The sequence below is a fragment of the Oratosquilla oratoria genome, unplaced genomic scaffold (genome assembly GCF_046742065.1).
Source record: "Oratosquilla oratoria isolate Oo_2021 unplaced genomic scaffold, ASM4674206v1 SCAFFOLD47, whole genome shotgun sequence".
NCBI classification, from domain to species: Eukaryota; Metazoa; Arthropoda; class Malacostraca; order Stomatopoda; family Squillidae; genus Oratosquilla; species Oratosquilla oratoria.
Genome location: NW_027467711.1, coordinates 3363506 through 3373505, shown reverse-complemented (window position 1 = coordinate 3373505; position 10000 = coordinate 3363506). Strand labels below are relative to the sequence as shown.

The 10000-nt window shown below is 43.4% G+C and overlaps 2 protein-coding genes across 2 annotated transcripts; both read right to left on the bottom strand.

Annotated features, from left to right (window-relative positions):
- Positions 1–1239: 1239 nt before the first annotated feature.
- On the bottom strand, positions 1240–2169 carry LOC143023424 (uncharacterized). The gene has a single exon (XM_076181945.1). The coding sequence runs from the start codon at positions 2167–2169 to the stop codon at positions 1240–1242; it is 930 nt and encodes a 309-aa protein (XP_076038060.1).
- A 70-nt stretch (positions 2170–2239) lies between these two features.
- On the bottom strand, positions 2240–2686 carry LOC143023423 (uncharacterized). The gene has a single exon (XM_076181944.1). The coding sequence runs from the start codon at positions 2684–2686 to the stop codon at positions 2240–2242; it is 447 nt and encodes a 148-aa protein (XP_076038059.1).
- Between the last annotated feature and the right edge of the window lie 7314 nt (positions 2687–10000).

Here is a 10000-nt window from a genome sequence, read left to right as displayed (position 1 = left end):
CTGTTTTGCCATTTGATATTTAAGATGGATCTTAAGCTGCGCATGTAAAAGCGCTCTAGCTGCTTCAGGTGTCGTCTGTACAGGGTCCATGACTCACAGCCATAAAGAAGGCTGGTAAGGACCACAGCCCTGTACACTTTCAGTTTGGTAGAAAGTCTGACGTTTCGCTGGTTCAGGACTCGTGTTCTGAGCCGGCCAAGTGCTTGGCTGGTTTTGCAGATTCTGGCACTGATTTCTTTTTCCAGGCTACCGTCGTTGCTAATAGTGCTGCCGAGATATTTGAACTCCTTCGCATTTTTCAGTTGAGTTCCCTCGATGGAAATGGAGGGAGGCTGAGAGGTAGAGGTGGGTGCTAGTTGGAAAAGCACCTCTGTCTTTCCAAGGCTGATGGTAAGGCCAAAGAAGCGGGCACCATCAGCAAACTTATCGACGATTAGCTGTAGGTCAGATTCCTTGTGGGCCATGAGGGCACAGTCATCAGCAAAAAGGGCCTCAAGAATGAGTTTCTCCGTGGTCTTAGTCTTTGCGTTCAGTCGACGAAGATCGAACCTTCAGATCTGAATCGCAGATATACCCCAAGGTCCAGGTCCCTGAAAGCATGGTTGAGCACACAGGTGAAGAACAGATTAAAGAGGATCGGGGCCAGGACGCATCCCTGTTTGACGCCATTGCTGATGTTGAAGGGCTCCGACACCTCTCCACCTGACAGCACCTGCCCGGTCATGTCGTCATGGAATTGTCTAATAAGATTGACGATTTTTTCTAGGCATCCGAGCTTGGACAGAATGACCAAGAGGGCCTCCCTGTTCACTGTGTCGAATGCCTTGGTGAGGTCAATAAAGACTGCGTACAAGTCCATGTTTTGTTCGATGCATTTCTCTTGCACTTGGCGTATGACAAAATCATGTCAGCCGTACTGCGGTTTGGTTGAAATCCGCATTGTGTTTCTGGCAGGTTGTCTTCAGAGACATGGATAACGAGACGGTTGACCATGACTCTTGCCAGAATTTTTCCCGCAATAGGGAGAAGAGAGATACCTCTATAATTTCCATAGTCTGTCTTACTGCTCTTGTTCTTGAAGAGGGAGATGACGGTGGCATTTCTGAGTTCTTTGGGTATCTCTTCATCTTCCCAGATGTTGGTAAGGAGGGAGAAGAAGGATTTCAGGGCAACGGGTCCAACTGACTTAAAGATTTCAGCTGGGATCCCATCCATGCCAGGGGCCTTGCCTGAATTGGTCTAGCTAATGGCCTTCATAACTTCTTCCATCGTTGCTGGAAGGTCGAGGCAGTGGACTGTGGGTTTCTGGGTGATGAGGTCGAGGGCATGAGATTCTACTGTTGATGGCCGGTTAAGAAGAGCGCAGAAATGCTCCCTCCATCGCGCGTTGATGCTTCTCTTCTCTTTCAGTAGGGTGGAGCCGTCTGCTGTCAAGAGAGGAGCGGTACACAGCTTCATGGGTCCATAGACCTCCTTTATGGCACTGTAGAACATTTTGGAGTTCTGGGTGTCAGCGTATCTTTGGACCTCCTCTGCCTTGTCCTCCCACCACTTGCTCTGCATCTTTCGGAGCGTTGTCTGGGCCTGTCTCTGGAGGTGCTTAAAGCGATCACACTTGGAGGTGGAGGAAGGGTCGTTTTGCCATTCAATAAAGGCCTTCTGTTTGTTGTCGAGGAGTGACTTTATGGTCTCATCATTCTCATCAAACCAGTCTTGATGGATTCTCTTCCTGGGACCAATAGTGTCCCTGGCTGACTCCGTCACCAAAGACTTGAACTGCTCCCATTGTTGTGTCGGGCAGCCAATCAAGGGTCCGTGAGCAATTAGTCGGTCGTCCAGGTCATCCGCAAATTCATTACGTTGCTGGGGGTTCTTAAGTCGAGCGACGTCGTATGCTGGCTTGATGGTTTTCGGCGTTTTACGGTGTGGTGGGATGATTTGCAGTGATAGGATGCATCTGACTAGATGATGGTCTGTCCAGCATTCTGCACCGCGCAATGCTCTTATGATCTTCACATCGCGGATGTCTCTCTGGCGGCAGATGACGAAGTCAATCAAATGCCACTGCCTAGATCTGGGATGTAACCAGGTCGTCTTATACTTGTCTGCCTGTCTAAACATGGTATTCGTAATAGCGAGTTGGTTTTCAGCGCATATGCTCAGGAGCATTAGGCCGTTGGAGTTTAACCTTCCTATGCCATGTAGTCCCAGCACACCATTCCATTTGTTGTAATTCGCTTCAACTCTGGCGTTGAAGTCGCCCACCAGAAAGAGTTTGTCGCTGGGGGGGGACGTCTTTCACTAAGGTGTTGAGCTCTTCATAGAAGGCTTCTTTCGCTTCGTCGCTACTTGTAAGGGTGGGGGCGTAAGCGCTGATGATCGTGGCATGTCGGGAACGGTCAAGAGGGAAGCGAATCTTCATCAGCCGTTCGTTAATAGATGTTGGAAGGTCGGGTAACTGTTTGAGGAGTGAGGTTTTGATGGCAAGTCCTACTCCATGTATTCTGTCTTCGTCTTTGCTCTTGCCTTTCCAAAAGAAAGTGTAACCACCTTTCCGTTCTGCAACTGATCCCTCCTCAGGAAGTCTGGTTTCACTGAGGGCCGCCATGTCGATGCGGTAGCGGGCCAGTTCTCTTGCAACGAGGGCTGTTCTCCTCTCAGGCCTTGAGGAGTTTTCTCTATCCATGAGGGTGCGCACGTTCCATGTGCCAAGTATTAGGTTCTTTCTTCTTTGTTTTCGACCGCTTAAAGGGCAAACTGCCAGTCGCGGTATACTGGCCAGTTTATAAGGACAAGTTTTGGTTGGGACACCTTTTCTAGTCCCTTCCCTCGTATGAGGGTGAGCAGTACTACCCTAAAAAGGCTGCTCAGTCGCCTGGGGGAACACCGAACTCCACTATTGTACTGGGGTCAGAAGAAGAGCGACTATTGCCGCCAGGCCGCCTACGTGCAGGGTTCTGACTACAACTTCCAGTGGTCGCCTTCACCTGTTGCTTCGCCCGTTCCCCTTCGCCGCAGGGCTTTTGATGAAAGGATTGAGGGGGGGAGGGGGAGGAGAGGGTGCCACCTGAGAGGAAACACCTGTGCGGGAATGGTTTTAAGGGGGAAAGTCGTTGCACGGAGGCAATCCCACTCTCTCGGCCTCGGGAACCAGGGTCCGGTGGTACGGAGGCCGTCACAACCAGGGGCTCCTTTAGCTGCAGTGGATGACCACGACGCCTTCTGTGCCTTGCCGTGCTCTCAACGTTCCACGACGCCTACAGTCGCCGCCTTAATGACCGTTGGGACAACAAATTGACCTCTTCCGCTCAATCTACCGACGGCAGTCTTCACATGCTATGGTAGGCATACCCTTAATAACTCACCGGAGAGTTTCAAACTCAACCGGCTACCCTCACCTTGTTTAGCCCGTCTGCCAAAACGGTTACCGGGGTGTGGCCGCTGCGCATGCTACAGCTTCTAGGAGCCAAAAGTGAGAGCTGGGTGTCAGGTGGGAACCAAGGTAGTCGGAGCTATCCCAAAGGGAAATGGCAGCCCCTTCTACAGAGGTACTATCCCTACCTAAAACATATACATATATATACATACGTATATATATATACATATATATATACATACATATATATATGTATATATATACATATATATTATATATACATATACATATATACATATACATACATATATACATATACATATATATACATAACATATATACATATATATATATATATATGCATACATATATATACACACACATATATGTATATAATATACATATATATATATTTATATACATATATATATATACATATTATATACATATATATACATATATATACACATATATATACATAAATATATATATATGTTGAAATATGTAAGACAGATGAGCGGATGGGTGGAGAGATAAACACAGGGAACCGTTTAGGGATTTATTCTGACGTTTCGTCCTTACCAGGACTTCTTCAGAGTACATGCACATTCAAATCATTCACCCCCTAAATACCCGCCGAATCTATCCGCGTTCCACCATGATCGACCTGACCTCTCGTCCGCCTACGCTCTGCCTCGCGAAGTACCAAGCGGCTCGCCGTCTTTGTTAATTTAATAAACCCATCGCGGTGGTTGTTGTTTGGATGGGAAGCGATGTAAGCTGCTTCAGTTATTTTCCTTCTTTTCTTAGGAAGTCCTTTCTGCAGCACCTCTACTTTGTTCCAGTCTGGTAAGTGGCCGTGAGTATCCACATGAACCACTAGCGAGTTTGATACTCGGTGTGCCTTGATGTCATTCCTGTGCTCAATTGTCCGTTTCATAATACCTCGGCTGGTTTCCCCGTAGTAGCTCACAGGACAGTTTCCACACGGTATCTTGTAGACGACACTGTTTTCTTCCCCGTTGGCCACGACTTTATTCTGGTTCTTAACAATGTCTCCTATTTTCGTTCCCGTGCTGATCGCAATCTTGATGCCGGCTGTAGTGAGCAACTGTCCTAACGCGCCTGAGTGGCTCGAGTTTGGCACGGACAAATAATCCCTGCTACCATTTTCAGTCACATCTCCTCTGTTCCTTATGCTTCTTTTTGCTATCTTTAAAGCCTTTTCTCTAAGTCGGTACAACAGCCCTTCCGGATAACAGAGTTTGGTGAAAACGTTGAAAATGTAATCTATTTCATCTTTAATAAATTCTTCACTACAAATGCGGTATGCTCTCAGGAAGAATCCTATTACTACTCCACTCTTTATTCTCTCGTTGTGGCCGGAGTAGTAGTGAATGATGTCGTCTTTATTTGTACTTTTTCTATGAACCGAGAATGCGGTCTTGTTCTCTTTCCTCCAGATGACGGTGTCGAGGAAGGCCAATTTGTTATCTGTCTCGTGTTCAACAGTGAACTGGATGTTTCGTTCGACATTATTTAATCTCCTCAATTTGTTGTCCAAATTGGTGTTCTTGGGGGCCACGACTAAGACATCATCCACATATCGAAACCAGGAGGTGTTTCGACCCATTATTTTTACAAAATGATCCCTCTCTAAAACTTCCATATAGAGGGTGGCTAAAACAGCACTGAGGGGGCTCCCCATCGCAAGGCCTCTACACTGGCTGTATTCCTCTCCGTTGAAAACGAAGGGACCAAATCTCACACATAGCGATATAAGTTTTAAGAAATCTGCCTTTCCTATGGGTAGAGCCTCGTCATCCGTATCTCTAACTACCTCTCTTGCTGCTTTTAAAGCCTCTTCCACGCAAACATTTGTGAATAAGGCTGTGACATCATACGAAGCCATATTTTTTCCCGAAATGTCCATATCCTTTATTCTGTGAATGAGGTCACTGGAATTTTTCAGGTGGGCGCTACTTATTAATCCCAGTCTGTTGGACAGGGGTTTCGCCAGACATTTGGCCAACCTATGCGGAGCACTACGTATGCCTGAAGTGATGGGTCTCATCGGGATGTTGGGCTTGTGGGTTTTCGGGAGCCCGCGCATACAAGGTGGTCTCGGGGCTTCCTCCAGCAGTCCTATCAGTTTTTTGCCCCTTTGGGTCTTCGAGAGTATCTTCCTGGCCTCTTTCTTAAAATTTTCCCCTTCCATTGCAGCGTGACCTTGATATTTCCTTTCATACGTAGTAGTATCACTTAGCAGATCTAACATTTTGTCATTGTAGTCCTTTTTGTTCATGACAACAACTCCTCCACCTTTGTCAGCACTCGTGATTATCAGGTTGTCATCTTTCCCAAGCTCCTCCAAGGCTAATCTGTATCTTTTTGGTATGGTACACTGGTTAGATCTGGCTAAGGCGTGGAAGCATGTAATTACACCTTGCTTGAAACCTTTTTCAATGATAGTGTTATACAAAAAAAGTGTTACACCTTGCTTGAAACCTTTTTCAATGATAGTGTTATACAAAAAAAAGAAGCTTGAAAGAAAGTTGGCGAATCTATGCGAGTCCAGTGAGTGGAATAGAGTGGGACGGGAGGAACTGATCGTGAATTTATCTAACAGGATCTTAACAGCAACAGAGAAACAAGCGCTCTCCCTGGGCCTCAAATTTGATATCGGTTTTCAAAAGAAAGATTTTACAGAGTATGTGGAATCTAACTATAGATGGGGTGACAGCGACATTGAAAAAGGTTTCAAGCAAGGTGTAATTACATGCTTCCACGCCTTAGCCAGATCTAACCAGTGTACCATACCAAAAAGATACAGATTAGCCTTGGAGGAGCTTGGGAAAGATGACAACCTGATAATCACGAGTGCTGACAAAGGTGGAGGAGTTGTTGTCATGAACAAAAAGGACTACAATGACAAAATGTTAGATCTGCTAAGTGATACTACTACGTATGAAAGGAAATATCAAGGTCACGCTGCAATGGAAGGGGAAAATTTTAAGAAAGAGGCCAGGAAGATACTCTCGAAGACCCAAAGGGGCAAAAAACTGATAGGACTGCTGGAGGAAGCCCCGAGACCACCTTGTATGCGCGGGCTCCCGAAAACCCACAAGCCCAACATCCCGATGAGACCCATCACTTCAGGCATACGTAGTGCTCCGCATAGGTTGGCCAAATGTCTGGCGAAACCCCTGTCCAACAGACTGGGATTAATAAGTAGCGCCCACCTGAAAAATTCCAGTGACCTCATTCACAGAATAAAGGATATGGACATTTCGGGAAAAAATATGGCTTCGTATGATGTCACAGCCTTATTCACAAATGTTTGCGTGGAAGAGGCTTTAAAAGCAGCAAGAGAGGTAGTTAGAGATACGGATGACGAGGCTCTACCCATAGGAAAGGCAGATTTCTTAAAACTTATATCGCTATGTGTGAGATTTGGTCCCTTCGTTTTCAACGGAGAGGAATACAGCCAGTGTAGAGGCCTTGCGATGGGGAGCCCCCTCAGTGCTGTTTTAGCCACCCTCTATATGGAAGTTTTAGAGAGGGATCATTTTGTAAAAATAATGGGTCGAAACACCTCCTGGTTTCGATATGTGGATGATGTCTTAGTCGTGGCCCCCAAGAACACCAATTTGGACAACAAATTGAGGAGATTAAATAATGTCGAACGAAACATCCAGTTCACTGTTGAACACGAGACAGATAACAAATTGGCCTTCCTCGACACCGTCATCTGGAGGAAAGAGAACAAGACCGCATTCTCGGTTCATAGAAAAAGTACAAATAAAGACGACATCATTCACTACTACTCCGGCCACAACGAGAGAATAAAGAGTGGAGTAGTAATAGGATTCTTCCTGAGAGCATACCGCATTTGTAGTGAAGAATTTATTAAAGATGAAATAGATTACATTTTCAACGTTTTCACCAAACTCTGTTATCCGGAAGGGCTGTTGTACCGACTTAGAGAAAAGGCTTTAAAGATAGCAAAAAGAAGCATAAGGAACAGAGGAGATGTGACTGAAAATGGTAGCAGGGATTATTTGTCCGTGCCAAACTCGAGCCACTCAGGCGCGTTAGGACAGTTGCTCACTACAGCCGGCATCAAGATTGCGATCAGCACGGGAACGAAAATAGGAGACATTGTTAAGAACCAGAATAAAGTCGTGGCCAACGGGGAAGAAAACAGTGTCGTCTACAAGATACCGTGTGGAAACTGTCCTGTGAGCTACTACGGGGAAACCAGCCGAGGTATTATGAAACGGACAATTGAGCACAGGAATGACATCAAGGCACACCGAGTATCAAACTCGCTAGTGGTTCATGTGGATACTCACGGCCACTTACCAGACTGGAACAAAGTAGAGGTGCTGCAGAAAGGACTTCCTAAGAAAAGAAGGAAAATAACTGAAGCAGCTTACATCGCTTCCCATCCAAACAACAACCACCGCGATGGGTTTATTAAATTAACAAAGACGGCGAGCCGCTTGGTACTTCGCGAGGCAGAGCGTAGGCGGACGAGAGGTCAGGTCGATCATGGTGGAACGCGGATAGATTCGGCGGGTATTTAGGGGGTGAATGATTTGAATGTGCATGTACTCTGAAGAAGTCCTGGTAAGGACGAAACGTCAGAATAAATCCCTAAACGGTTCCCTGTGTTTATCTCACCACCCATCCACTCATATATATATGTATACATATATACGCGTATATATATGTATATTTATATGTATATATACATATATCTATATATATATTATATATTAGTGAATTTAGGGAGCAGGTTTTCAACAAGACATTTTCTATTGAATATCACAGCATACTCAGCGTTCGTGATCTTTTTCTTAACACTTTCAATTCTTCTAATTATTCTCTTCTTAGAACTTCGTAAATGATAAATAATATTTCCGATGGAGTCCATCGCAAATATTATTTATCATTTACCACGTTCTAGGAATAGAATAATTAGAAGAATTGAAAGTGTTAAGAAAAAGATCACGAACGCTGAGTATGCTGTGATATTCAATAGAAAAAAAAAAATATATATATATATATATATATACATATATGCATATATTTATACATATATACATATTATATGTATACATAATATAAATATATATATACATATTATATATACGAATTATATATATATATATACATATAAATATATATATACATATATATATATATATATATATATATATATATATGGGATCCGGGCCGGATAGCGACTGTCAAAACAGCGACAGTCATAATAGCGACTTCATAAGGGCGACGTAATCAGGTGAGCGACTTTCAAAACGGCGACTGTCCTAATGGCGACCGCATTATAACAGCGACTGTAATAATAGCGACTTTACTATCGACCGGTCAGAATGGTCCCAGACTTATCTTTCAATTGCTTGTGTTTTCGTGTTTGTATTTGCGCGTTCAGTTGTGTTTACTTTGTGAGATAGGTTCAGAATGAAATATGCTCAAAAAGTCGCAGACTTATGTATCTATCGCTCATATTTATTTGTTTGTGTTTACATGTTTGTGTTCACTTCGTGAGATAAGTTCGCTGAAGTGAATTTACTGGTCGGTTGCTCGGTCGTCGGTTTTTAAATTCTTATAATAATATTTTTCTTTCAATAATAAGTAAATAATAATAGCAACATTTAGGATTGGCCGAAACGTCGTACCCTGCAGAGTTCTGGCCGAAACGTCAGTTGCCGAAACGTCAGTGGCCGAAACATCCTACATTCGATGCGCTCCCCTCCTGCATACTCATAATGATGTTGAACTTCTGGACTGGGTTGTTCAAAATAATTTTTTGCACTATCTTGGTGTTGAATCTATCTTGACATTAAACATCATGGTAACACAGAGCGTTACCATGACTTTTAATAACAAGATAAACTAAGGCAAGAATTAGTTTTTGGACAACCCAACCCTAGACTCCTTGTTATGATATGTTATCAATGTTAGGCAACTTTTTGTGTAACAATAACACCATTTACCTTAGTCCACACATGAAAGCTTTATAATTTTTAGATAATTTGGTGCACTGTATAGAAATTTAGATAATTTGTTTAATAAATTTAATTTCGTTTTCACACAGTATGTGCAAAAAATATTGTCACTTGAAATTATATATATTTCTTTAATTCTTTTAATAATATATTTTCTTTCAATAATAAGTAAATAATAATAACATTTGGAGGACAGGCCGAAACGTCCTACGTCGGGTTTTTTAAATTCTTTTAATAATATTTTTCTTTCAATAATAAGTAAATAATAATAGCAACATTTAGGATTGGCCGAAACGTCGTACCCTGCAGAGTTCTGGCCGAAACGTCAGTTGCCGAAACGTTTGTGGCCGAAACATCCTACATTCGATGCGCTCCCCTCCTGCATGCTCATAATGATGTTGAACTTCTGGACTGGGTTGTTCAAAATAATTTTTTTCACTATCTTGGCGTTGAATCTATCTTGACATTAAACATCATGATAACACAGAGCGTTGCCATGACTTTTAACATCAAGATAAACTAACGCCAGAATTAGTTTTTGAACAACCCAACCCTAGACTCCTTGTTATGATATGTTATCAATGTTAGGCAA

What these genes read in the sequence shown, in the direction of transcription:
- LOC143023423 (XM_076181944.1), bottom strand. Translation starts at nt 2,686, where the DNA reads ATGGATAGAGAAAACTCCTCAAGGCCTGAGAGGAGAACAGCCCTCGTT.
- LOC143023424 (XM_076181945.1), bottom strand. Translation starts at nt 2,169, where the DNA reads ATGCTCCTGAGCATATGCGCTGAAAACCAACTCGCTATTACGAATACC.